At 40.0% G+C, this 27,931-nt stretch overlaps 1 protein-coding gene across 3 annotated transcripts; it reads left to right on the top strand.

Annotated features, from left to right (window-relative positions):
- The first annotated feature begins 192 nt into the window (after window positions 1-192).
- Window positions 193-27,466, top strand: dtna (dystrobrevin, alpha). 3 transcript variants are annotated; one of them, XM_086042060.1, is made up of 21 exons: window positions 193-401; window positions 6,438-6,505; window positions 7,513-7,593; window positions 7,668-7,881; window positions 8,900-8,985; window positions 9,602-9,756; window positions 10,131-10,236; window positions 11,985-12,151; window positions 12,316-12,440; window positions 13,926-14,009; window positions 14,139-14,180; window positions 15,797-15,892; window positions 17,265-17,346; window positions 17,917-18,020; window positions 18,699-18,812; window positions 20,215-20,311; window positions 22,848-23,007; window positions 23,098-23,187; window positions 24,011-24,237; window positions 24,783-24,821; window positions 25,124-27,466. In XM_086042060.1, exons 2-20 carry the CDS (start codon window positions 6,439-6,441, stop codon window positions 24,798-24,800), a joined length of 2,115 nt encoding a protein of 704 aa, XP_085898186.1. In that variant the 5' UTR covers window positions 193-401; window position 6,438; the 3' UTR covers window positions 24,801-24,821; window positions 25,124-27,466. The 3 variants fall into 3 exon arrangements, with proteins under 3 accessions (XP_085898186.1, XP_085898185.1, XP_085898187.1); XM_086042059.1 differs by lacking the exon at window positions 193-401 and adding an exon at window positions 3,533-3,668; XM_086042061.1 differs by lacking the exons at window positions 193-401; window positions 14,139-14,180; window positions 15,797-15,892 and adding an exon at window positions 3,536-3,668.
- The last annotated feature ends 465 nt before the right edge of the window (window positions 27,467-27,931 follow it).

The following is a 27,931-nucleotide window of genomic DNA, read 5'->3' as shown; positions in this document are numbered from 1 at the left end:
CTTTACATCGTCATCTTTGCAAAAAACAACAACAACAACAAAAACAACAATAATAATAAGACATCTAGCAAAAGGACGCAGTATGTTCTCCATTTTCATTCCAAAATTGAAATCCTGCAGCCTAAATAAAAAAATAAAAAAATGGCACACTGGCGCGAGTGACGAGGTTCCGCATTACGTCATCTCGCAAAGGCCACCCGTGTGCGTGTGCGCGCTTTGGCAAAGCACGAACATTCCCTACAACACTAGCGAGTACGACGAGGGGGGGACGGCCGCTTGTAGTGATGCGTCGCCCGGCCACGAAGAAAGCCTGATAGCGGGCTGCAGGACACGATCGGTTGTGTTGGTAGTGGGATTCCTGGAGGGACGATGTGGCGTGACATGCCTCGGAATACATTGTGGTAAGTGGCCGTGCAGCTGCAGTTAAATCGCGACCTTAACCCTGGACTGTACCGTGTGTAGTTTGACACTACGCTGCGTTAAATGACACTTTTGCATTGCTATAAACATTGGAATGGTGCGTTTAGTGTTATACACAGGTGTCTCCTGAAGGATGCATGCTGGACATATGAGTAGGCGCCTGTTGCCTTTCTCGCTGCCCTTTTACCTTTTGACCACAATGGCTGCTGTGGATTTTATACATGCGTTTCTACCTGACCACAGGCCAGCGGTTGTTGCTTTTATTTTAAAATCTCAAGCGTGCATTAAGTGAGTGGGTTAGGTTTGGTTGTCCCGTGCTGTGTTTGCACTCATTCCAATGCTTCATCATAAGTCATATTGTGTTCACTTGTGTTCCCCAACTTTTAGGCTTGAATTAGAAATTTGCTCGGCAGCATCGTAAGATAGTGGTTGTCACTTCTGCCCCGCAGTTCTGAGGTTCTGGGTTTGAATCCCAGCTCAGGAATTTCTGTGTAGAGTTTGCAATTTCAGTTCACTTTTAATTGATTTTACAAGCATTTCTTTTATGACATTGAACAATAGTTGCATACTGTTTGATACGTGTTTTCACAACTTCTGATTTCAAATTAAATTTGTCATTAATATACAGCAGTCCCTTGAGATACGAGTGAAGCAAATTAAGACTTTTTCAAAATATGAGCAGACTTTTTTTTTTTTTTGCTTTTACTTGCGAGCAGAAATTTGAGATTCCAGCAGTGTATAATGAACTCAACTCACTTCACAACAAGCAGCAGTTTGGCAGAAAGTGAACAATTCTTCAAAATGGACTTCAAGATGATTTTTTTTTTACCACTTCCAGTTGGAGATTACCGAACTAAACATATAACAAACAGAATAACACATTTTGTGCCTGAGGAAAGTCTGCTTGTCTTATTGCCAAACAATGATTAAATGCCATAGACAGGCTACCGAAAAGCATCGGTAGCATTGGTGTTTTTTTCTGACATGTAAGAAAGGTGAGCCACAATTGCGATTCACTTTTCCACCATTTATTGAACACTGAGACAACAGCATAACATAAACCCAATGAGCACACTTACATAGGAGCTGCTGTCAGCCTCAGATCACGCACAGAAACTCACACTCAGTCTCGCTGACATTACACGCCACCCCAACAGGGCACACAGACACTACAATACTTACAGTATTCTCAACACATTTTATGCATGCATTTTTTTGTGTGTATTAATACCTTTGATCATGAAAAACACTTATTGTACATCTGAGCCACCCAATGCTTACTTCATGCTTGTTTTAAGCAAAAACTAATAGTGAAAAAAATAGTAAGAGGAAGAGACAACTATGCCGTGCAGCATCTCTGGATATGTTTTTTTTCTCCATCTGGCTCAGAGGATGGGAAGCCAGTGTAGTTTATAGAATCACGATGCAAAAAATAACTCCCGGCTAATCGGTGTTAACAGCTGTGATGTGCCGCAATCAGGCCGTGGGCCGAAATTCTAGTAAATGTGTTTGTGTATAGAAATGTCACACCACGATGTGCTCCAACTCACTAGGGAGGACACAAATGAACTTGTGTACACAAATAGACTTAGTAGTATACCTACTGCATGTATAGTATAGTACAAGTATGTGAGTAATTCCAGAATGGGAGGACAATTTAGTCACCAACATTTTTCTATCTGGTCAAGAAAAAACATACCCATACAATAATGAATAAAAACTTGATTAATGCCTTGATTTGATTATATGAGTATCGGGGTTATGTTGGTTTGAGTCACATACTCAATTACAGCTAAAAAGATTGAAAAAAAAAAGCAAAGCAAAAGAGAGGAGTTTGATGTCATTTCTGCTGAGTCATGTCGCTCACTTTTTTTCTGTTCCTCTTTATGTTGAGGGACACAAATTCAGAGCATAATTGCTACAATGTTAATGTTTTAACAATTACAAGCAGTAGACTTTACACAGATCTGTTTGGTTGGATCGGATAGGCAGATATTTTGATTTTATGCAAAATCGGTTGTAATGTCGTAATTTGCCGATCCATCAATGACGTCATTGAACGGGTCTATAAAAATAAGACATTACAGCAAACACAATCTCGTTCACTCCAGGGTTGTTTTTTTGCTGTCATCGTTCATATTGTAAGGTTTGTCAGCATAAACAGTTGAATGTTTATCAGAGGTTTTTTTTTTTTTTGTGGGTTTAATTGTTATTATTTTTTTTCTCAATGCATTTCAATAACCGTCAACCATAGTGCAATTTTGGCTATTCGTGGGCCGGTCCGATACAGTAAATAAACACATTTAAAAAAAATATATTGGATATATTGGTCCAGCTTCTGATCGCTCGGAGATCGGTTATTTATTTATTTTTTTAACACGCTCCTCTGTGATGGGCTCCATAGTCCTGATTGTGTAAAAAGCCTAACAAACAGGAAATATCAACAAAATCATCCCAAAAAAAAAAAAAAAGCTGATTTAATACTAAATCTGTTATATATGACATGTAAATCCATCAAGAGGATGGGGAAACAGAAAACAAACATTTTAGGAGTCAAGAGTTATTTTAAAGTGATTTTTAAGAATCACTTTAACTACAGATGTAGTTCTATTTTGTCTCATTACATCTATGATTTACGCAACCAATGCATGTTTCTGTATTTTATGCATAGATGATTTGAAATATCATTCGGTGGACAGAAGCTGTCCTCCAATTCTGTAACGTAAAAACTTAACTGTTGTCACTTATTTGCCCAAGTTAACAAATTTGACTCTGCATTCCTCGCCATGTCTTTTGGCAGGATTTAGCCCCTGAGGTTGTCAGTGGTTAATGGTATGTATGCAATGGTTTTCTCTTTTAAGGGCATTTATTTTCCTACACTGCCAGTGTGACAGTAGCATAGAAAGAGAGAAAGAGAGAGAGAGCTGGGTTAGGGTTGGCATGGTGGGAAAGAGTAATGCGTGTTGGGCACATGCCAGGAACGAGGTTTAGGGTCTTGCAATTGGAGCACCAGTAAAGCTGCACAAGAATGTGGAGCCTTCTCATTTGATAGTTAAAGATAGAGGCAACACAGGCCGCGTCCTAGACACATTCTAATTTCAGACACATCCTCAGTCCAGCAGTGCGGCTCTTTTGTCGTTATGTTTCCTCCTTAAAACGGGGATTTGGCCTTGCGTGCGCTTCTTTCCGTCAGTAATAAGGACTGACAAGGCGAGTGGAAGGAGTGGCAGCATGGTGTTTTATGAGAGGTACAGTACGCTATGATGTGTTTTGGCTGCTTTAATATCTACTCATGCGCTAGATTGTATCAATCTCCGTAATTTCCCAGAATGATAACAGTCTGCCGAAGGTCACGTGGATCGGATGTGACGTGCGAGCGCCGCTATCAGTGTTAATCTTTTAAAAGTGCATATGTTTGCGTTTATATTCACTCACAAGAGAAATGACGAATGGGACGAGCTTGGAGTGTGACATTGGTCTAGTGGCTGCTGGCGGCGGCGGGCGTACATATCTCAAAGCACATTCACCATGGCCTCACAATGAATCAAGCACTACTTCACGGCCGTGTCTTGTCCTAAAATGATTCTCCTGATAATCAAAATAGAATTTTGGTTGTATTTCAGCTCGCAGCTGCTAGCAGCTAGCATTTCTGCGTCGTGGTACAGACGTTCTGGGTTTGAATCTCAGACCTAGCCTGTTTGGAGTTTGCAGGTTCTCTCACTGTACTGAAGACTCTAAATCACTCATAGGTGTGAATGTGGATGGATCTCTCTTAAATTAATAGCCCCCCTCGAAGGTTCCAGATGAGCAGGTTGAGGTTGGCACCTAGCATGGCAACCTTCAGTACAAGTTAATGAATAATCTTGAGAATGTGTCATCCACTGCTCTGACTCGTCTGTGGATGAACAGCGTTTCCTGTTTTTCCTGTCCCATTTGCCTGTGGTGGCATCCACAATAAGCCAAAGAAAAATAAAAACACGATTGTGGAGTGCATTTTGTTGATGCTTACTGGGCTGAAGCCTGAAGAGATTCGCAGACATGCTTATGGTTTGAGTTACAAATGTCATCATTTCGACTTTGGAATGTCATTTTAGCACAGTTTTAAAAGTCTGATAAGTAAATCTGACGTTGGAAATGTGTCTAAATCCTCTGCAAATTCTGTAAATCCGTCTTAACATATTAGCGCATTCTTTTTCCTCGCCAATTTCGGTTCAAAGAACCTCAAGTGACTGTTCGCATTGATTGGGATCAGAAAAGGAAACCTGCTGATTTTAAATCCTGTTTTTTTTTTTCTTTAATTGCGCCACGTGTGTCTGCAGAATATGGCTAATTACTGTCAAAGTAATATAAAAAAGCATGCCTGGATGATTATCTCAAGTCTTTCGTCCAAAGAAAACGACCGTCCCCACTGAGCTATATCTCATAAACGATATTTACGGTAGGAAAAAAAAAACAGAGGGAGGGGTGGAGGTTTGCTACCATGGCAACAATGCACATGACTAGGTGTATTAGATTGCCTCGGACAGTGTGCGGCGAGGCGTGGTGTGAGTCGTCTCTCGGCTGCTCCCTCTGCCCCGCTTCCTTGAAAGTCTTGTCCTTGTCTTACTTATGTTTGCTCACCTCCCCTCGGACTCAGTGTGTGTGCGTGTGTGTGCGTGTGTGTGCGTGGGTGTGCATGTGTGCGTGTTGTACATTCAATTTGGAAATGTAGCAAAATAGAGGAAAAAGTGAAGAGGGGAAGGAACAATACTCAGAGGTAGCAAGACAGCGCTTGTGTCTTTCCTCTCTGTGCACTTTGTGCGTGCTGATTGCTTACGTTTGTTTTAGCTTCAGAAAACTGGTGAGCCGTGATTGGTCGTTACCTGAGCCCTAGGGTAGTTGTGATGTCATTTTCAGTCGACAGAAATGACAAAATGGCCGGCCCCTGAAATAGCTTAAAACGGGTGGATTTTGCTGCTTAACTCATAGTTCACAAACGTAATATTAAACAGAATGCCTTGTTTCAACTAGTGGGCTTGCATCGAATGTATTCTTGAAAGAAATATGTTTTTAAAGATGAAGTCAACCCCAGAATATTTTTTCAAGAATATGTTTGATGCAAACCCACTAGTTGAAACAAGGCATTGTGATAATTTTTTGTTTGTGGAATAAGAGTTAATCCATCCGTTTTTAGCCATCTCTGGGGGCGGCCATTTTGTCACTTCTGAAAATGACATCACAGTTGCTCAGGGCGCAGGTAACGACCAATCTGAGAGCAGAGCTGTTGTGATGTCATTTTCTGTCGACAGAAGTGACAAAATGGCTAAAAAGGGGTGGATTTTGCTGCTTAAACTCATATTCCACAAACGTAATATTAATCATAATGCCGTGTTTCAACTAGTGGGCCTGCCGGGATCATATTCTTGAAAAAAATATGTTTGGGTTGATTTCCGTTTTAAGGTCTCCTGAGATTATGGGCATTAATTGATGGCTAATGATTCTGTCTCTTGTATGGAGTTGATTGATCGTGTCTTGGAGCATTTGAAGCAAAATGGAGTGTACTTGGTGTACAAAAACACAAAACGTGAGTTGTTTACCAAATAACAGAGAATCCGTTCCCCTCAAAAATCCTCAAATAGGCGAATGCTTAACAGCAAATATGCAGGGGTTCACTATATTTTTATTTGTAAAGGCACATTTTTTTAGTACCGTTCTTGTATTGCGTCTCATTAGTTTGTGCAGGTGTACCTAATGAAGTGTTCAGTGCATTTGTGTCGTATATGTACAAAAACACAACGGAAAGTATATGAATTTGAGTTGTGGTCACGCTGAATGGCTTTTGTCTCATTATGTCAGCTTGTATTAATGAAGTGGTTAGAGTCTCGGCATGCGCAATGGTTTTATCAGTTGCCTTCTGACGCTTCAGGGAATTAAGTCGAAAACATTTCGTGTTCAGTCATCAAGCCGTGATTTTTATGAGGACGCCGCTAAAAATCAGGAGTGCGTAGATTGACTTTTACTCTCTCTCTCTTGATCAGAATGATTGAAGACTGCGGGTGGAGCGGGGACAACATGGCAGACAGAAGGCAACTGCTTGTCGAGATGAGTAAGTACTAAGACGCACGCGCCCGTGTCCTGATCTATGCCGGCCTCCCTTCACCCACCGGCCATTAAATACTCGCTTCGACCAAGTTTGCGTCTAAGGCAAATATGATGGAGTGAAATGGTTGCGTCATTTCATGATTGATGATGGACTGAAGGAGGATGACATCACGCCCTTTTCCAAAACAGTGCATCATATTTGCCCCTTTGCTGTAGCTCAGAACTGAGATTCAAACCGTGAACCTCAGAGCTCTGAGGCATACATGCTAACCACTTGTGCACCATGGTGCCCCTGCTTCAAACAATCACAATATTAAACATTGTTAAATTAATACAATCTATTAAGCTGATGTGGATGCAGCTCTCACTGGAAATGTACAGTTGTACTTAATAAAGTGTCCAGTGATCATACTGAAAGAAGTATCCACTTGGGAAAAAAATGCAGCGAAAATATCTTGCTGTGAAAATGTGAACTCATCCGATGCGTTTTTAAGACCTTTCACAATAAGGGTTGAAAAGCTCGACTGAACTTTAGTTAATTGCTGCGGCTCTAGTCATCGGCCCATTAAAAAGTAACTTCACACTAGACTGAGAGGCGGCGCTTCACTTGTATCACTTTGGACGGCGCCCAAGACCCTCGATGGGTCCGTACGAAGTATTTTTAAAGCCTTTAAATGGAAAAAAAATCTTTTCACTAAAGCCGGATACACACATACAGATGTTTAACATCTTAACAAGTGAGAGACACCCATACATGATGTGGATAACCATATCTTCACTATCACAAGTTTCGTCCCGCAAAAAAAAAAAAAAAAAAAATGGACGTCATAGCACCAAGACCTAACCTGTGAGAGGCAGACTGCCGAAAAACACAAAATAGACGAAACAGTAAAGTAAAAGAAGAATTAGAATAAGCTAGGCTAACTGTTTGGGATCAGCACCAACTTGTAAGAGGAAAAAAAAAACATATTATTTGATTCTGAGGTAATTCACTCAGAAAACCTTCCACAGGGGCTCAGGATTTGGACTCCATTCGATTGTCAACATACAGGACAGCCTGCAAACTGAGATTTGTGCAGAAGAAATGCAACTGTGAGTATAACATCTCCTCTCCCGGTTCTGCTGCTGCTACGTGCTGCGTACAAGTTTCCCCACTTGCTTCCCAGTGCATTTGATCGACATCTGGAATGTCATCGAGGCCTTCCGAGAAAACGGCCTCAACACCGAGGAGCTCAACGCCGAGCTCCCTGTGGCCCGCCTGGAAGTGGTGCTGTCCACCATACTGTACCAGCTGAACAAGCGCATGCCCACCACGCACCAGATCAACGTGGAGCACTCCATCAGCCTGCTGCTCAACTTCCTGCTGGCGGCCTACGACCCGTGAGTCACGTGTGGTTCTTTGTCGCCTGAGGTGGCGAAACTGCTGATTACTGACTGCAACAGTGTCACAACGAGTGCAAATAGTGTGTCATTTTTTTGTACAGAAGTCACACAGTGGACTGTGTGAAGGCAATATTTATCAGGAAAAAAATATTTTAAAATTCAAACATCCATCCATTTTCTTTCACGCTCGTTCTCATTAGGGACACAAGTAAGCTGGCGCCCATCCCAGTTGATTTTGGGCGAGACTGGACTAGTTGCCAGCCAATTACACGCAGAGCACGTATAGACAAGCAAGCATTCACACTCACGTTGAAACCTATGGACAAATGAAAGTTTTCAATGAAACGTGAGAATGGGCAGAAACATGCAAATCCCATTAAAAAAGAGGCCGCGGGCAGAGATTTGAACTCACAACATCTTAACTGTGAGGCGATTGTGCTAACCACCAGAGGTGGGCATTTTACTCAATTTTACTGGTCCGTCATTCATCAGCGGCAAGGGTACCCATCCGTCATTCGTCATTCCGTCATTTTTCGTGACGAGCTGAATTGGAATCGTCAGTCGTCAGTTAAGTCTGTCAGTCCGTCGGAAATCCGTTGGTCCGTCAGTTGCCCCCACCCCCCCAACAAACACGGGCGTCAGGTCATTGACGGATGACGATTACACTGACGGTTGATAAAACCCCCTTATATCATTCGTCAGTCCGTCTTTTTAAGGTGTCCCGTCATTTGTCAGTCGTCAGCAAAATGGGCGTCCGTCAGTGACGGACTGACAAAATTCTCCCCTTTTTCAAAATAAAGAAAAGTTGTGAAAATGAGCACTCAACCTAAAAACACTTGCAGTCATTGTAAACATATATAAATTGATTATTGTATTTTATTTTTTAATTGGAGCATTTTTATTGCCATTTCTTGTTTCAGTGTCTTATCTCTCTTGGTCTCATAATTGTAATTTTTCATTCATTTCCTTTTTGTTTTTCTGTGTGAAAGACCATAATATAATATTTTTTTTCTAGAGATGGCCAAGGGAAGATATCTGTCTTTGTTGTGAAGATGGCTCTAGCAACCTTCTGTGGAGGGAAAATTCTGGATAAATTAAGATGTAAGCAGCCTTTTTTCCACTTTTTTTTTTCTACAAAAATGATACGCCTCACCAAAGTAATATATGTGGATTGAAGATCACATACTTAGTGTGAGTAATCTATTTTCTTCCAATAAATAAGGTGCTGTGACAGTTTTCTATTTACGAGAGGAAGTCATTGGATGTGTTGCTTCATTGGATCCAAAATGGCATGTTTGCTCAACCATTAACATTACATCGTCAAACAGCGCAAGCCAGTTTTCGACACTTTATTGGTCAAAAATTTGTAAAAATATCATACACTACAACATCATATCGATGTGTTAAAAGGTTGGTTCAATTGTTTCATTCACTTTTATTTTGAAAAATATGATCAAAGAGTACTCTCAGTCAACTACGCTGCATTCCTTGTTATCTGAAGGCGATGACATCATTTCGTGACTGGCAAACACAAAAAGAAAGTGATGAATTCCTTGCTGTTTGTGTTTTTTAAACAAAACGATTTGAACAGCTGGTTGTCTTGAATTTGTTTCCCTCAATAAGTGGGGTAATTGCATTGTGCGTGATGCTGTAATTAGCCGACTGCGTTGGAAGCTGACACTTATTTTGACTCGTTTTGTGTGATGTCGCTCCACAGATATTTTTTCATTAATATCCGATCCCGCGGGAATCATGGTGTATGCGCAGTTTGACCAGTTCCTGAGGGAGGTTCTCAAGCTGCCCATGGCTGTCTTTGAGGGGCCTTCGTTTGGCTACACGGAGCAAGCAGCCAAGAGCTGCTTCATGCAGCAGGTGAGGAATAATTCATTCAACCCCATCGTCTATGTATTTTGACATACAATATGGGGTTCACAGATCATTGTGAGTCTGATGGTGACGTCAAATGGGATGATAGCCGTTTAGGAAGTTTGCACTACTGCAATGTAAAAATAAATAAATAGATTAAAAGTTGGGTGAACGCAAAATTCCAAGGCAACAATCTTTGATAACATTTTAAATTGGGCAATTCAACTAAATATTTTAAGTTTTGCTGTTTTGAAAATTGGCTTTCCCACATTTTACAACAAACAAATAAGGGTTTACAGAACTGTTGTCCCCCCCAACTTAAAAATATAAGTAAAAACAACTGCCCGCCTTGAATAACGCTTGCTTTGCATTGTGAGCAGAAAAAGGTCTCCCTCAACATTTTCCTGGACACGTTGATGTCAGATCCGCCTCCTCAGTGTCTGGTGTGGTTACCGCTCATGCACCGGCTCGCCAATGTGGAAAATGGTAAGTAGCACAACGAATACAGTGGAAGAAATAACAAAGATGGAAATAAGCAGTCCCCAGAGCTGGGCATTCCGTCTATGTGACGGACCGGTCCATCTATCCGTCGCTGACGGACGCCCGTTTTTCTGACGGTTGACGAATGACGGGTAAAATTTTAAAATAGACGGACTAAGCATAGTCGGAAGGCCCTTTGTTTGAGCCGTCATTCATCTGTAGTCCGTCATGAGGCTGTTTTTCGCGGCAGGGCTTCGATGGCCGTGGCGAGCGCGGCGAGGAATAATAGTGAGTTGTAGTTGCCTGGGGGACAGATTTGAGTGACGGACCAGGCTATGAACAGGCTTCCAAAGAGTCACTCTTTGTGTTCAAATATCATCTAGAATCGTCTATAGTTTATATGCTAGTGAAAGTTTAGTCGGAATGTCCGACGGGAGCCCGTTTAAGATTAGAGGTGAACCGGCCTATAGATGGGTACTATTTTTTTTTAAAAGGCGAATGACGGACGACGGAAGGGTACCCACCCACGCTGCAGACGGATGACGAATGACGGACGCTCAAATTGTAGTAAAATGCCCAGCTCTGGTCAGCACATCTGCCCTACAGATTTGATATATGGCTATCACGAGGCGAATAAGATGTCAAATATACTGTAAATACAGTACAAGAGAAATTTTCAGCTTTGGAAACGTATTTACCCCTAATGTGGTTGAATTCTGAGTCCTACGATTCTACAGCGGACATTAGGAGGTTTCAATGTATTCATAACTGGATAGCTTGCCATATGTTAGTAAGTTGTTCTTTGCACATAAGCCCACGTCACAACACAGTCATCACATGAGCAAATGCGTACACCTCGAGCACAATGGCCTATGACGACCTCACACCCTTAGTACGAGTCCTCCGAGGGCTGTACTCTAGTCGTGAAAAAATGTGAGGTGACAGTGTTTATGGCTATACATTATGAGCATTTGTGAATTCAGTCTTTTGGAGGTTTTTATAACAAGTCTTCTGAGGTTTTATTCTTATTCCTCTTGGGATCGCTGCTTTTATGAATGAATCGCCATTTGTGAGGACTCAACGTGGCTGAAAATGTACCTTTCTTGCAAGCCCATCTATACTGGGGTAAATAGAACTATTTTCGGGGTACCCGTGGATACCCCCTCCCCTTTTAAATTCGCTCACTACTTCCCCCAGGAAAGCTTGAAAGAAATTTGCCCTGTCACCAGTGTTCCTGAACAACGCAAAATTGATTGGGTGGACGTGTCATAACAGGACCAGCAAAAAAGTCTCAAGGGCCTATGCCTGAAGTCCAACGTCAGACATTTTGGTTTGAAGCAGCCATTTTGTATTCGTACTTTGATGAACTCCCACTCTGGAATTCTACCAAATGACTCCAGAAACAGGTGGCGCAGACAGATGAGCGACGCTAAATTGCGATTATTTTCAAATATGTGCGGAGCTTGGTGTCAAATTTCGCTGATCATTTTGTGGCTTTGCAATGAAAAATGGGGTGCGAGTGTCCCTTATCCTTGCTCACATCTTTAATTTGTTTTTCAAATTGCAATGGTGGGCCAGATCAAATACTCTCGCGGCAGCGGTTGAAAGTCCCGAACCCTGAGCTAAAGCAAGATATAATCTCATCTTGTGTGTCCTTACATTACCATAAACAAATCTTTTATTAAATGTACTATGCAAGAATATCTGTGTTTAATACCGCATCTATTCATGCATGTGTTTTCTCCCCCCTGCAGTCTTTCACCCGGTCGAGTGCTCCTACTGCCACACTGAGAGTATGATGGGCTTCCGCTACCGCTGCCAGCAATGTCATAATTACCAGCTCTGTCAGGACTGCTTCTGGAGGGGGCATGCCAGCGGTTCCCATAGCAACCAGCATCAAATGAAGGAGTATACATCATGGGTAAGGAGTGGGGAGGGGAGAGGGAGGTGTGTCTGCAGCCGGACCAGTCAATGCGGCTATTTTTGCACCATGACGTAAGGCCGGCATTCTGGCCGTGTTTGTAACTAGCATCTTGAGTGTGTTCTTAAAGGAATTTCTGTACTCCCGGTGTCCTCTGTTTATAGAAATCCCCGGCCAAGAAGCTAACTCACGCCCTCAGCAAGTCTCTGAGCTGCGCATCCAGCAGAGAGCCTCTTCGTCCCATGTTCCCCGACATGCCGGAGAAACCTCTCAACCTCGCCCATATTGTGTATGTTCTTCCGCATCTTCTTCGGAGTTATTTTCTATACTTCTCCCCACTGAGTAGGATCCGGTCAATGCCTCCTGCAAGTCTGATTCCAGTCAATCCCATGGGTCAGCAAATCATTGAGGCTTAATTACAGCCCAGGGAGTGATTGCAATCTACAACAATGTTGCTACTGTTGCCTTCACTTGAGCTTTTGTGTTTTTGTGTGAGAGACTCTGGTGCTTTCTGTTAAGTCAGGTAGCTGCCCCAACATAAATAGTCTCAGGAAGCCGAAATGCTCCCATGAGAATTAAGTAGGAAATCCCATGAAAAGTGAAGTTTAAGATGATTAAGCACATTTTTGCTGGTACGGCGCAGAATTTGACTTGGTTGTGAGAAACATTCATAACTCAATGGAGACTTGAATCGGCCCGATCAAAGTGAGGAAAGGCCAGATTGTCAGATGGCTCTAAAACATTATCCTGAGCGATTATACTTTTGTGTGCGATTTGTTGTGAGTGACTTTTCCTCCTCAAATTGCTCGCAAAATCATTTTAAAAATTGGTGACAATGTTGAATCTTTTTGCCCTGCTCAAAGTATTTTGCTCAAGGGCTTTTGAATTTTGAATTTTGTGAGTCGTCATGAGCCACATACGGCAGGCAGCCAGTCACACCTTCCCAAAATAAATATTCCCACCGTATCTCAGAAATAGTGTTCCCCTTGTGTCGATTTTGTGCTCAGTCCAAATCTGTCTTATGGCAAAATATTACACTGACACCATCTTGTGGCATTTTGGTACCAAGCAACTACATTGAAGTGAGGGGAGGAGTTTCATTTAGTCACCTGATAGCCAGGTTAAATGTAAAAGTAGTGCTTTGTGGCACCTTCTGGCATCCATTGGCCGTTATACACCTTATAAGGAGGGGCATCAATTAGGGACTTTCGGTATTTGCGGCGAGGCTTTGTCCCTTATCACTCGTGAATAGTGGGGGAACTCACAAATTTCACATTCTTGGGCACTACGCCAGTTGAACCAAGTGAAAGTGAATTGTAATGTCAAAACAAAGTGAAAATAAGCAACGGAGTCAGCACCTTTACTTGGACTCAGGGCATTTTAATGGGTCATTGCTCGACACACCACTTTTCCCTTTTATCTAGAAAACTAATAACTATGTGTAAAGTTATCTCTGTGCTGCTTATGATTTTTCTCTTTTTTCTTCACTTTGTTCTCTCTAGAGACACGTGGTGAGTGTTCTTTGATTCTTTCACACCTCCCAAAATGTGTCCCTTTGAATCGTAGTGTACTTTTTGTTCTCATCCTTTGTGATCACCCACCACTCACCCACTCTTTAGCAGCTTCTAACTTCTTTTGCTTCTCTGTTCACCTCATCGCACATCATTGTACTTTGTGCTTAATATTTCACATCATAACCATGAGACAAATGTCTAAAATATGATATTACTTCGGTCACTTTTGTGATTGAAACCAACACTTGTTATCTCCCTAGGCCGCCAAGACCAATGAACGTCCCCAGTGAATACTCGTTTTCCCACTCAATGCCAACATCAGGGAACCCGTACTCCACCAAAAAGTGAGTACGACAATGGATGTCCTGGATTTTTCCAAGAGATCTTTTCAGCTTGTATTGCTCCCAGCAGACTCCAAACAATTGTCAATGTCCATATGTTACCTCCTTTTGCTGAATGCACTTGCCTTACAGCAAAAGTCATGATATCGCTCAACATCTGTTGAAAGGCCGAGGGTAAGTGACACAGGTGTGAGCGAGTGCTCCCATGCATGTGTGCAGTGCAATAATAAGGGTAATGAAAAATAAACAAAGTAAAAATACTCACCCTTTGAATCCGCCTGACACACAATTTTTTCTCCACCATTAATGTGACCTACTGTACTTTTTGGAATTATAGTTCACCCCACATTTTCCCACATGTGCTCAGGAGATTGTACTTGAATGAAGAGTACATAGCAAGCAAGTGTTTGAGTTCAGTCACACCTGCATTCAATATAAGTGTTCCTCCAGGGAACACTTCTCCCTTTCATGAATGGAGGAAAAAAAAAAAGAAGTGATGAGTGAGTGGTATTCTATACATATTGAGCATGTCAGAGCATCTGGATACTTTGTTTACACAGGCTGCCAAGCATTTCATAATATGTCAAATCTTATCAAGACTGACAGTGCCAGGTTCAAGTCCCAAACTTAAGACTGGAATTCCAAGTTTAAGCAGCATCAATCAGAGTTAATACTATATACTGAAAGACTGGTCACAGTTGTATGTGGTGAACCACACCAGTGAACCAGACTTTTCCCATGGTAAATATTCTACTTGAGCTCATTGTTTTGGTTTAACATCTGGACACTTACATTTCTGTCTTCTATAGTATAGGACTCAGCCAGAAGGATCAACCAAGCTGGTCTGAGCAAGCCTAAGTGTGAATTTTCTCATTGACGAGCTTTTTTTTTTATCTTCCCCCAAATCATTTTATATTTAGGGCAGATGAGGACAGATTCTCATTGGCAGAGTAAAACAAAGAAAATGCACATTTTGAGGAATTGCTACCAAAGGTGGAAGCCTCTGAATTGTGACATCGTCTAAATATTCCCATCAAATATTAAATCATAGAAAAAATATTTTTTTTCCCTGTTTTTTCCCACTTCTGAATCAACCGATGTGCCCAGAGTAGGGAAAAAGAGCAAATTCATTAATCGTTGTAACAGCATGTCACAGCTGCGGTTGCTAGCTTGCGTGCGTGCTAGCACGAACCTGAAACTGATGCGGCTATGGACTTCAGCCAATGTTCACTTCATTATGTCTACCACCTGTGCTTTCTTTACCTTGGAATCAAATTCTCTGACATTTAACAAGAGGTAGCCCATTGTCTAGTGGCTGAATGCTCACGGTATCGAATGAAACCACATGCTTGTTTAGCGTAGTTAGCTTTCTGGTGGAAACTGAACTAGGATCAGGAACTCTGACACCCTTCTCAGTTTTTTTCTCATCAACTTTTTTAATGGCCGTAGCAGTTTCATAAAATGGGAATAAGTAGTTTTGGATGGAGTACTAGGTGGATACGTGTAACCAGTGCATGCAACGTGTAGTGTGTCTGCGGGGCATGTCCTTAATCAAGCTGGAGGCCTTCATCACACACATAATGTGGCCTTGTTCCTCTTCAGTCACCCATGAACAGCTGCTTTGCAGGCGTCTCCTCAAATCTCTTGTTGTTTTTTTTCTTCCCCTCTGTTCATGTGCCGGAACTCCTTTTGTCACCTGTGTCATGTCATCTTTTTTTTTTTTTTTTTTCTTTTTTTTATAATGTATTATTTTTTTTAATGTTTGTTTATGAACTCCTGCACGCGTCCAGGTTACACTGCAACCTGGATGCAGTTGACAGACTCGCTGACGAGCACATTCTCATTGGCCTGTATGTGAAACTGCTTCAAAACAACCCCAAAACATGGTTAGTGGGTGTGCTGCTATAACATCACTGTGTGAAAACCCTGAATGCGTACTATAAGGGTTTTGTTTTTTCTTACGACCACCAAAAACAACATTTGTACTGATTTATACTCACTGGATACCATTGGGAGCAAATGTATTTTTTTCTAAAATAAAATATGACTTTAGTAGTTTTTAGTTTGCTACTCATTTCTTTTCTCTGCTTTTAAATTTCTTAAATTCATTTGTGAATGCTTACAACTGTTGTATTTTTTAATTATGTCAAGCACCTTGTGTGTATGAAATGCATTATGCAAATAAAGTTGCCTTGTCTTGCCTTGATTGTCCAAAAAGAACAACTGCCTGAGACTTGAACTTACAGTATGTCATGAAGGATGTCATCTTTTTTTTTTTAATGACTCATGTGCTCTAAGAAACAGCTATTTATCATCATATAACAGATTTAATTTTGTACGTATATTGTAAAAAACAACAACACATAAAACAAACAAACAGATTTTATCTTTATAAGATTTTAGATTTATTCTGGAAAAAAAAAGACTTTATTTTAGTTGTTTTTTTTAAATATATATTTTTCACCTTTATGGTTGTAAAATTAGGGCTTTGTTTTCTTGCGATTAAATGATTATTATTTTTTGTATTAAAATCTCTGATTTTATACATGGCTTTAAACATGGCTTTTTTCCCTCGATAGATATGAATACAATAAACATAAAAAAATAACTTTTTTTCTAAGAATATTGCGGCAACTTTCTCACAGTAATTTGTGTCCTATATGTCTTGTATAGCAGATCAAATCACATTAGACTGAAGTGCTCCACCTCGTGGGAAATTAGATAAAAATTGGCTTACAATTGAAGGAGATAGCATTTTTGGCCCATGTTATGGTCTCATAAATACACGATTGCATAACCACAAATACTTGTGACAGATTAGCTTTTGCAGCGAGCCGATTAATGCTCACATTTCTGATAGGTTTGTGTCCATATAAAGTAACATTCAAAAGCAGTTTGCTGCATTGTGCGCAGGCTAAAATGTTTTTGTCAGACAGGTTATGTAATCTCTCCCTCTCTCTCTCTCTCTCTCTCTCTTTCTGTTTATTTTTCCACACTCACCAACAACATAAAAATAGAGATGCCTACGTGTGCACTAATATGTCTGCCTGCGTCTTAATGGAAGTGGTCTACACTATTATGTCTGCAGCCATATTAAATTAGCAACTCAGGAGTAACATATCTCCCTGTGTGTATACAGTGGTTATGACTGTTTTTCTTGTCTTATTCATCTCTTCGATATGTTTTTTTTAATCTGTACATCGCTGTGTATTCAAGGTGTCATAATGTGATTGCCATCTCTATTTTCCTCTCCATCAGCCTGCTGGAGAACAGCAACCATCAAGATGAGGAGCACAGCCTCATTGCCCGCTACGCTGCTCGCCTGGCTGCAGATGCTGCGGTGAGATACATGAACATACACTGGGGAAAATCATCATTTCATCCCCTGCCAAATTTGTAAGTTTGCTCACTTCCCAAGATGTAAACAGACTCCAATTTTATGGTTGTTTATTGATTATGTAATAGACAGAGGATCTGTCAGAAATGCATTGAAAACACACAGTTTTGTCAATCCGGGGAAAAAAAAGGTCCAACGGATGAAAAATCCATCTATCCATCCATTATCTGAACCGATTTGATTAAAATCGTAAATGAAGTGCACTATATACGTCATAATGTGTTGGTTCGCTGCTCAAACAGCTTTTCACTCACATACTTTTGACATTGGATGACATGCTGGATAATGGACGGATGGACTTTCTTCTCCCGCCTCTGATGTCATCTATTACCATAAACAATAAACAACCATACAAACCTGATTTATATGAAAATGAGCTAAAAAAAAAAAAAATCAACATGGGATCAAATATTTTTTTTCACACCCTGTACTTGAAGCTACTTGGTGCACTTTTTTGTCTTTCATTGTTAGTTTGCACAAAATGGAGGCATTGACACAGTGTCTCTACTTCAGGCTCAACAGCAGCAGCAGCACAGAGTCCCCGCAGACCTGCCGTCTTCTCTGGATGCCAACAAACAGCAGAGGCAGCTCATCGCCGAGTTGGAGAGTAAAAACAGGTGAGGGATTGACAAGTAACGACCAATCATGGTTCACCTGTTTTCTGAAGCTGAGTCATAATTGGTTGTTATTTGTTACCTGAGCCCTGAACAACTGTGATGTCGTTTTCATTCGACAGCAAGTGACAAAATGGCCGCCCCCTGAGATGGACAAAAACGGGTGGATTTTACTGCGTACTCATATACCACAAACATAATATTAATCAGAATGCCGTGTTTAGACTTGTGGGGCTACTTAGAACATATTATTTGTAAAGAATTTTTCGGGGTTCACTTCCCCTTTGACCCCCTTTGACAATTGAAGTGCTGTAAATGAACCTTTGATTGTTTAAAACGTTTTTTATTATTATATATTCAATCTTATCAATAGACATTTTTTCCTCAAAAATTGTCTTCATTTAAATTTGGCATCGCATGATTCTACGGCCTCAAATGTATGATAATATCTCTCTCTCTCTATAAAGTGTTAACACTGCATAAACTTCCCGGCAATGTTGCCTCCGACACCCAGCCAAGTCTATAAAATTGCACATTCATCCATCAGTCATCCTGGCGGGAGTTCCCCTTGACCCTCGTAACAGTCATTAGCTCTAAATCACACCACTAAAGGGACTCCAAAGGGGGCAGTGTGCCATAAATTGAATACATTTTTAAAGTCTGTTTGTGCGTGTCACGCAGAGAAATCTTGCAGGAAATTCAACGACTGCGCCTCCAGCACGAGGAGGCCTCGCAGCCGCCGCCTGACAGGGGTCAGCAGAACCCCACTCTGCTGGCTGAGTTACGACTTCTCAGGTAAGCGGGACACTGCATCCACCATAATACGGAGCACAATTTAAAGGGGACAGGAACATATTTTGGAAAGCTGACTTTAAGTGCGGGTATACAGATTGTTGGGTCTCTGACGTAAAATTAAACAACCAAATAAATCATTTGTGAGGTGCTTAGATCAACAAAAATGTGTTTGTTTTGTGTGTGAGTTTTTCAGGATTGAGACGTAACAATGGGGCTAATTTACTTACTAATGCCTTGGGCTGCTGGATTATGAAAAAAATATTAATCACGATTATTCTGGTAATAATTGAAATCACGATTATTCAAACGATTTGTTGGGGGGGGTACAAAACAAGAACATGTTTAAAAGTAAAAAATTCAAAGACAAATCAATTTCTTTGAAACACTATGTAAGTTCCCTTTGGACCAAACAAAATGTATCAAATTAGTTATGATAAAATAAGAAAGGTGCAAATGTATAAATTCAACTATGATTTCCCTGTGTAAACTAACATAGTACATTGGATATAAATGCATATTAATCATAGTTTTTTGCGATTATGCCAATTTTGTAATCGTGGAGTGTAATAATCGTAATTGCAATTGACTTTCAATTAATTGCACAGCCCTACTAAAGCCCACTTACTGAGTTTCTGTGCCCATGACCTGGAGCTAGGGGAAAGATTAGCCATTCTCAAGCAATAGTTGGACTGCTCTGAAGCACTATGCTGTTAAAGCCAAAGGATAAGCAGAGCTGCAGTGTTAGCACAAATTAGCCTTATTCAACTGTGGTATTAGCGTTAAAGTTTGATAACCAGCACGTACTTGAATGTTCTGTGAAGTTGTGGAGGTGGAGGGTGTTTGTGTTTCCCGGTATGTCCGCTTCATGCACCACATGCACACATCTTGAAGTGCTGCCTCCACAAGTGAATATACAATCTATGCTTTTGCGCTGTTTATGGACGCTTGCATGCACTTTCACACTTTGGTCATCATCGTAAAGAAAGTCATACATGAATTGCCACGCCCTTGCACTAGAGGGGGTGGGGCCAGCAGTGGCTTATTTACATAAAACAGAACCGCCTCCTTGGTCACAGACGTTTTATCAAGACAAGGAAAACGAGCAACAACAAAAAAACAAAAGCTGTGCATCTTTATTGATTGGCTCCACAGTAAAAGGGGCCGAATGAGTTGAGACTCATTTGCATGAGAGTGGACAACCCCTCAAAACACTTAGGGTGTGTAACATACTGTAATTCTCTATCCTTGTTATTTTAAGTACCTAATTAAAATGTGTGGGAAAATTCTCAATCTGTCCCTTTAAGGTAAAAAAAAGTACAGATTGTAACTGCTTGACTTAGTCTGTATGGATGTGACCTAATGGTGTCATCAATCTGTACTTTTTTTTTTTTTTCCCTGTCAGGCAACGCAAAGATGAGCTTGAACAGAGAATGTCGAGTCTGCAGGAGAGTCGCAGGGAGCTCATGGTGCAGCTGGAGCAGCTAATGATGCTTCTCAAGGTAGCGCAGACAAGAGCCCTCCATCTTTTTCACGGCTTCTTTCAGTCACCGCGCTTTCGTGAACTGGAGGGGAATTTTTTTTTATATACATTTTGTTCCATGTTGAGAAGCTACGCTTGAAAAAACATTCAAATTGGGCCATTTTGCGGTTTTTCTTTTTTCCCAGGTAGTGCCACGTAATGAATTCCTCTGGCAATATTTCCTTAAAAATATTCTCCAGAGTCAAATGTATCATCATAAAAATGGATGTAACCGTACAGGCAAATTTAAGTATCACTTCAACAATCTTTAAAGACAACCATTCATGTATTTTCTATAGTACATACCCTCAATAGGATCACTGGTGCCTATCCCATCTGATTTTAGAAGGGGTTGAACGACTGAAGATTTTGAAAAAGATATTTTTTCAGCACTTTTCAGCAATCCCAAATTTTTTTTGAGCCAAGGTGCAGGTTCACTCTACTCGCATATTTTGCAAGTGACCGTGCTCACGGCCTCATGTTTGCTCAGATATTTCTTCCAGTTGCCCAAAAACACGTGAGTAGCAGTTAGTCAACTTCAGGCTTTAAGGTGGGAGTCAACCCAAATATATATTTTTTCAAGAACATGTTCTATGCAAGCCCACTAGTTGAAACAAGGCATTCTGATAAATATTGCGCTTGTGGAATAAGAGTTAATCCACCCCTTTTTAGCCATCTCTGGGGGCGGCCATTTTGTCAATTCTGTCAACTGAAAATGACATCACAGTTGCTCAGGGCTCAGGTAACGACCAATCACAGCTCACCTGTTTTCTGAATCTGAACCATGATTGGTCGTTACCTGAGCCCTGAGTAGTTGTGATGTCATTTTCAGTCGACAGAAGTAACAAAATGGCCGCCGCCTCAGATGGCTAAAAAGGGGTGGATTTTAAGCTTTTCTTCGAAAAACACATAAAATGCTAAAAGGTTAAGCTGTCTTCCTGCTTGGTTATACAGGATCAATATGAGTCCATTCGAACATGCACAGGACGGGCACATGCTTATTACATGCTAGAGTAGATCCGAATGGACCTAAACATAATTTGGTTGTTGTTATTTTTTTCACAGCTAGCTGAGGAACAGAAACAAGCTGTAAGTGTGAAAAGTGTGAGGGAGGAGAAAAATATTTAGCGCATGTTTTGAAATAAAAACACTCATTGTTGCCAGGTGAGCATCTTGTATACAAAATAAATGGATAAATTAAACAGCTCTGATTTTAGTGTCAGGACAATGTCAATATCTAATCGAATTTACCGTAGTTCCTCATAAAGTGGCTGGTTTATTTACTTCACTGCAGAGTAACAGCCGTACTTGGGGGGGTGGTGTTTTAACTCAGCGGAGGCCTTGATTTGTACAAATGCATTTTCACTATTGTATGATTTGCATTATGCATTTGTGGACAAACATATTCAAAAGGTTTTTTTTTTAACTTAATTTGTGGTTGAGTTGACAAAATTGAAACAACAACAAAAAATAATATACAGTAAATATTTTTTTTCAATATTTTTTTCAATATTTTTTTTTATTTACAAAAGCTTGAGGGTAGTAGCACAGCAACACTTAATTTTCCGCCTCCGTTAATTGCAGCTTTACAGATTTTTGTCATTTGCCCTGCAGACAGTGTTGTGACGCACACAAGCCTCTTTCACGTTGACTGTCAGTTGTAGTTTTCATCTTTTTAAAAACATTGAGATACTGAAGTTATTTATTCTGGTGAGGGATTAATTGCATGGGTCTCAGTGTTCATTATCACATTATCACACAGGCCACCTTTTGCGGAAGTACGATTTGAGCTTTTGACGTTTCCGAGATACAAGGTGTTCATCAAGGCAAACACAGCTCTTAGATGATGTGGCAACAACGGTACTAGAAAAGTGCTTGTAGATTGACTTAACAGACTGCACTGACTTTGTGTTTCTAACCTGTGTTCCAAGTTTTCAAAAAAATAGGTGTGCTCTGAGTTTAACACATATTGGGGGGAATCATTTTTTATCCCCTGCTGAATATGTAAGTTTGTTCACTTGTTCACACGGTGAACTATTTAAGTTTGGCTTTATTGTATGTTTTTGTAAGGTATAATTTTACAGCATGTTCATTTTCCCATTAAAAAAGCAGCCCCAAAATGTCATGTTTCCAATTAGGGACATTCAATACCACTTTTTATTCAGATCGATACCAAAACGAGTATTTACTCTTGAGTACCCACAGACACCGATACAAAGTATCGATACCACAATTATTTATGATACATACAATTTCAATTAATTCAATGACAGATTTTTCTGAACAAAGTCCTTTCTGTGTTTCTGACACAAATGATGATTCACCGATGTGTCAAACGGCCACAGTGTTGCACCAACTACTGGCAAAGAAGACTTACTCGATGTCAGCTTTTTAACTGTTAATTTCTATAAAAGTGAGCAATGTACAAATTCAGCAAGGGATCAAATACATTTTTCCCCAACTCCCACTTGCTTCACGAAAGATGTGCACATACTGTGTGATGTTATGCGTTGCAGACTCAGGGTCCCGGCTCTCCACGCTCGTCCCCCAGCCACACCGTCAGCAGGCCCATCCCCACGCCCATCCACTCGGACTCAGCCGGCACCACCCCGACTCACACACCTCAGGACTCCCTCATGGGCGTGGGAGGCGATGTTCAGGAGGCCTTTGCTCAGGGTAACGCAGCTTGTTCCATTCCAAAAAGACGGCAATGTGGTAATACCTGTATGTTATTATGTCAATATTTTCTTCTCTTCTTCGTCCAAGGTCCCAGGAGAAATTTGAGAAACGACCTCCTCATCGCTGCTGACTCCATCACCAACACAATGTCATCGCTGGTGAAAGAGTTGAATTCAGGTACAACAAAAATAGCCGATATTCCTAATTTTAACAACAGTGTTGATTTTGGCAAACATTTTAGCTTTAGTCTTAGTCACATTTTAGTCATTGCGATATTTGATAGTTTTGGTCCAGTTTTAGTCTATGAAGAACTCAAAAATGTTTTAGTCTAGTTTTAGTCACATAAATATGTATATATATTTTTATAATTCATAACCATTCATATTTAAGAATTTTTCATAAATTTTATAATTTTGGCAAAATAGTACCACTTAAAGAAATTTCAATGGCCTCAAATCTCAAACAATTAAAACAAATAATACAATAGCTTATGAGCTACATGACTAGCACTCATTAGCACGTTATATGGGAGAGCAATTGTTCTAAAATGCTGTTTGCCTCTATGTTTTAGACACTCACCAGCCAAAAAAAGCCGACATGTTAACGACAGAACAGTAGCTAACACACATAAGCTCATGAATTGATGCTAGCATAACTAACTTTAGCCAAAAGGTAGCTAGCAGCCCATGTGCGCCAGGTGTTATGTGGAAAACGGTTAACCTTTACATTACATGTGCATTGTAAGATATTACAACAAACTGGGTTATATGTGTGTTATTGTTGTGTGTTGCTGTTGAGCGGGTCTGGCGAACACATCATGTAGGTTCTGTTATTTACATGAATCATAATGTTTGTGCACTGTCAATTTGAAGTAATGTCCTGTTTTTGAACAAATGGGATGGAATTTGAAACATTTTCTTATCTGATTTGTCGATTAATCAACAAAATAATTGACAGATTAATAGTTTATATTTCTGTCAATTGACATGTTCTCTCTCAGAGGGCGGCAGCGAGACAGAGAGCACTGTGGATTCCGATCTCGGCCGCGGCGACACGTTTGCAGCAACAACAACAACCTCAGATCCCTTCCTCAGTTTAAAGCCCAGGATGGCTGCGGCGGAGCACGGAGACGGACGTTACGGGAACGACCTAGAGAGGCAGCTAGAGGATGAGCTGAAGTTCGAGGAGCTCATGAAGCACAGGCAGGAGCCGGACAAAGCCTGTATGGTGAGATCTCCTTTTCCAAATAGAAAGTGTGGCCTGAAAACGTTTCTTCATTTGGTGGCCAGGGCTGTTCATTTACTCAACAGTAGAGTCAGCCAGACGAATACGAGTGATAATTTCATTATATTTACATGTATTGACTCAAGTGGATTATACACTCAAGAACAGTGATTCTAAACCACTGTGCCGTGGCACATTAGTGTGCCATGAGAGATCATCAGGTGTGCGGTGGAAAATGATCCAATGTCAATTTTTTAGACAAAAATATATTATTTTCAATTTGTTTTGTTAATTTGCTAACTTCTGTATGCCACGCACGTATAGCAACAGGCAAAAGAATGAAATGCTCTTCCACTAGAGGCAAAGGTACATAATTACGCTAACCCGTACATCCACTTTTTGTGAATCTTTTTGCGAAGTGGTGTGCCGTGAAATTTTTTCCGAGGTGAAATATGAGCCTTCGCTCAATAAAAGTTGAGCGACCCTGCTCAAGAAAATAGGGGTTCTAACTTGCTGTGTGTGGTGTCGGTGTTCACTTTGTGCTACAGATGACGCTGCAGCAGTGACAGTGCGGATCCAGAACACTGGTAAATATGTACTCCATTATAAAAATAATAAATAAAAAACATAAATTTAAATTTAAATACATCAAACTGTTACCACACATTCCTTATTAATTTACCTTTTACAAATATAAATGAAAGAGTATGTATATTTTACAAAATACATAATTTTAAAATATATACTGTATTTATACTTATTTTAAAATATGTTATAATATACACTGTATGAGGCTACTTCTATAAATACTGTATGCTTGACATGAAAATGTTGAATATTCTTACATGCAATTATTCTATTAGTGACACATTTGTGTTTTTGTTGGCAGGCAAGCAATATCAAAAGCAACAATAAGTGACAACACTGGACGCAACGACACTGGCCAGGATCCCATAGCTTAGAATATACATTTGTGTAAAGAATCTCTATATTTTTAACCAACCTCATATTCAAGGTGAAACTGTGAGCCGATGAATCAGTCAAGAGATTAATAATCACCGCGCACTCTACCATTATTATACCACAGGTGCCATACCAACCACGTAATTCTTTTTTTTGTTTGTTTTTTTTGCTTTGTATTTGACTTGTTAAGCCAATGTAGAAATGTACTGTTTTGTGTCTCATATGATTTCTGATACAATACAATTACATTTTAGCTGTACTTTTTAAATACACTGTGCCAACGTGGTCAGATTTTGCCACCACAGTGGAACCTTGTTTTTTGTGATTACTCCGTTCCTAATAGTCTGACGAAAAACGAATCGTAGGAAAACCGAATAAATATTTCCCAGAGGAAATTAATCTGTTCTCATCACTCAAAAATATTACAGATAGATAGAGAGAGAGATAGATAGATAGATAGATAGATAGATAGATAGATAGATAGATAGATAGATAGATAGATAGATAGATAGATAGATAGATAGATAGATAGATAGATAGATAGTTAGAGTTTAACATACAGCAAAAAATTGGAAATCGATCAATGGCTAATGAAATGGAGAACATACAAAAAGCAAGGTTCCACTGTGCTGTATTTCCATTTTTTTTCTTACTCTTATTGTTGCGTGTTGTTTTTGGAACCTTTATGTGATGCATCAGTGATGATGATAATGCACACTGCCTTAGCTTCTTGAATGACATTTCAATGGAGTTCAGTCAAGCCGTCCGTCATGCGAGTCCTTTTCACTGGCAAAAAGAAAAACAAAACACTGTAAAATCAAAGATGTAGTTATACAATGTAATTACTGTCGTGATAATTACAGTTATTTCCGCTCATAGTGGCTACTACTTAACTCCAGATGGGGGAGGCAATAGATTGAATTTTGTCTGATGAAACTGGAGTTGAAACCAAAACAAAATATTGTTGATAATAATTAATTAATAATTTGAATGCTAATCATCTCAACAGAGTGTAAGATGTTTTTGGATACTGTGTGTGTGGTTTCTGAACTTGTTTTTTTTTTGCTGCTGTTTTGGTTAGCAACAGAGGTCACATGGGCCCAGCAGTTAAAGCCTATTGTTCATGTGTTAACAGTAGCGTTTTTGTACTGAGATAAGTAAATAGCTACTACTGGGTCTTCTTGTTACCTGTTGGAAATTTGAAGGGGCATTTATTTTTGCTTTTCAGACCCGCTGACTAATTTGGGCAGGGCATCTATTGGAGGCACAGCCACTAGTTGAGGAAATAACAGAATAATCTCACAAAAATCAGCAAAACAGAAAAGTGAGCGACTTGCATTCATTGGAAAAGACAGCTGATGTGCCTCTGTGGGTGGTTTCGTTTTGGTCAGTAGCTGAGAATTGAAATGGGCTCAGCAACAATAGTGCTTCTGAACCAAGTTGACACGCACTACCTGTTTTTTGTTACCCAATTGAAAAAAAGGCATTTATTTGAGGGAGGTGTTTATTTTTTTTCAGAGTTGACCTAGTGACTCATTTGAGCATGGCATCTATTGGGGGCATGACCACTATTTGAGGGAATCATATCAATTTTAGAATACTATAACAAAAACAACAGTAATAACAAAATTTTGCAAAAAGAAAAGACTTGAATTCATCTGAAGGACTGTTTATGTCTCTAAGTGCTGCTGTTTTGACTAACAACAGAGCTCCAATGGGGTCAGCAGTAAACAAACAATTGTGTCTGTGAAGTGAGATAATTTCAGTTACTGCACTGCATGGATTTGTTTGAGGCAGTGATTTATTTGTCTCAAGAGGGGCACGGTGCCTAATTGTGGTGACTACTATTTAAGGAAATACTGTAAATTATGTAAAATAATATTTTTAAAAACATTAACCAAATTCACGTTGAGCACTCCACAGGTTTACAATCAGGTTTCTAATTTTATGCTGCCCCATCTTTTGCGATTGTTTCATGTGCTCCATCCGCATTAATGTCATTGTAAAATATTGTTAGATTTGCCTGCTGTTCATTCAAATGTTGACGTAAGCAGGGTGTCGTGAGCGCATCGAGGAGCTGATGTGTATTTTGGTTACTGTACTGAAGAGAGTTCAATAAAGAGTCGTGCAAAACACAGCTCAGCCTCTTTTCATGACATAAAATCATAAATTATGTGCCGTACTGTCTATAGTTTGGTCTTAACCACAATGTTCTTGCTGTGATTTTTTTTTCCATGGCGGTGATGCATAATAAAGTGTTGACACCATACCATAACTCTTGCCCCGGAACTCCTTTCAATTTCATTTCAAGCACGACACACTTGAGCTGCTTTGCTTCAGCAGTGCACATTTATTAGCTGTCTTAAACTCACTGCAAGCTGTCTGTACAGGACACACTACTGCTCCCTGGTGTTCAATGATAGTTTTCCCCCAACCGTTTTCAAATTTACTATTCAAGATTGGACATATGTAGTGAACTGTATTTTGTTTTACTATCAAGGAGACATTTTAACCAGCATACATCCAAAATGTCAATCATTACTTAATGCCATGTAAAAAAAAAAAAAATATATATATATATATATATATATATATATATATATATATATATATATATATATATATAAAATTTGTGTATATTTGCAAAAGCAATGGTTTTCGAAAAGGACAAAAAAAAGCTGTTAATTAAATATTTATCATTTTAGAGCCTGAAGCGTGAAGATGAGCGAAAGCA

This window comes from Filicampus tigris, chromosome 10, assembly GCF_054856515.1.
Source record: "Filicampus tigris isolate MCC_2025a chromosome 10, RoL_Ftig_1.0, whole genome shotgun sequence".
Classification (NCBI taxonomy): domain Eukaryota; kingdom Metazoa; phylum Chordata; class Actinopteri; order Syngnathiformes; family Syngnathidae; genus Filicampus; species Filicampus tigris.
The sequence above is the reverse complement of the archived record's forward strand: the minus strand, read 5'-3'. Positions and strand labels throughout refer to the sequence as shown.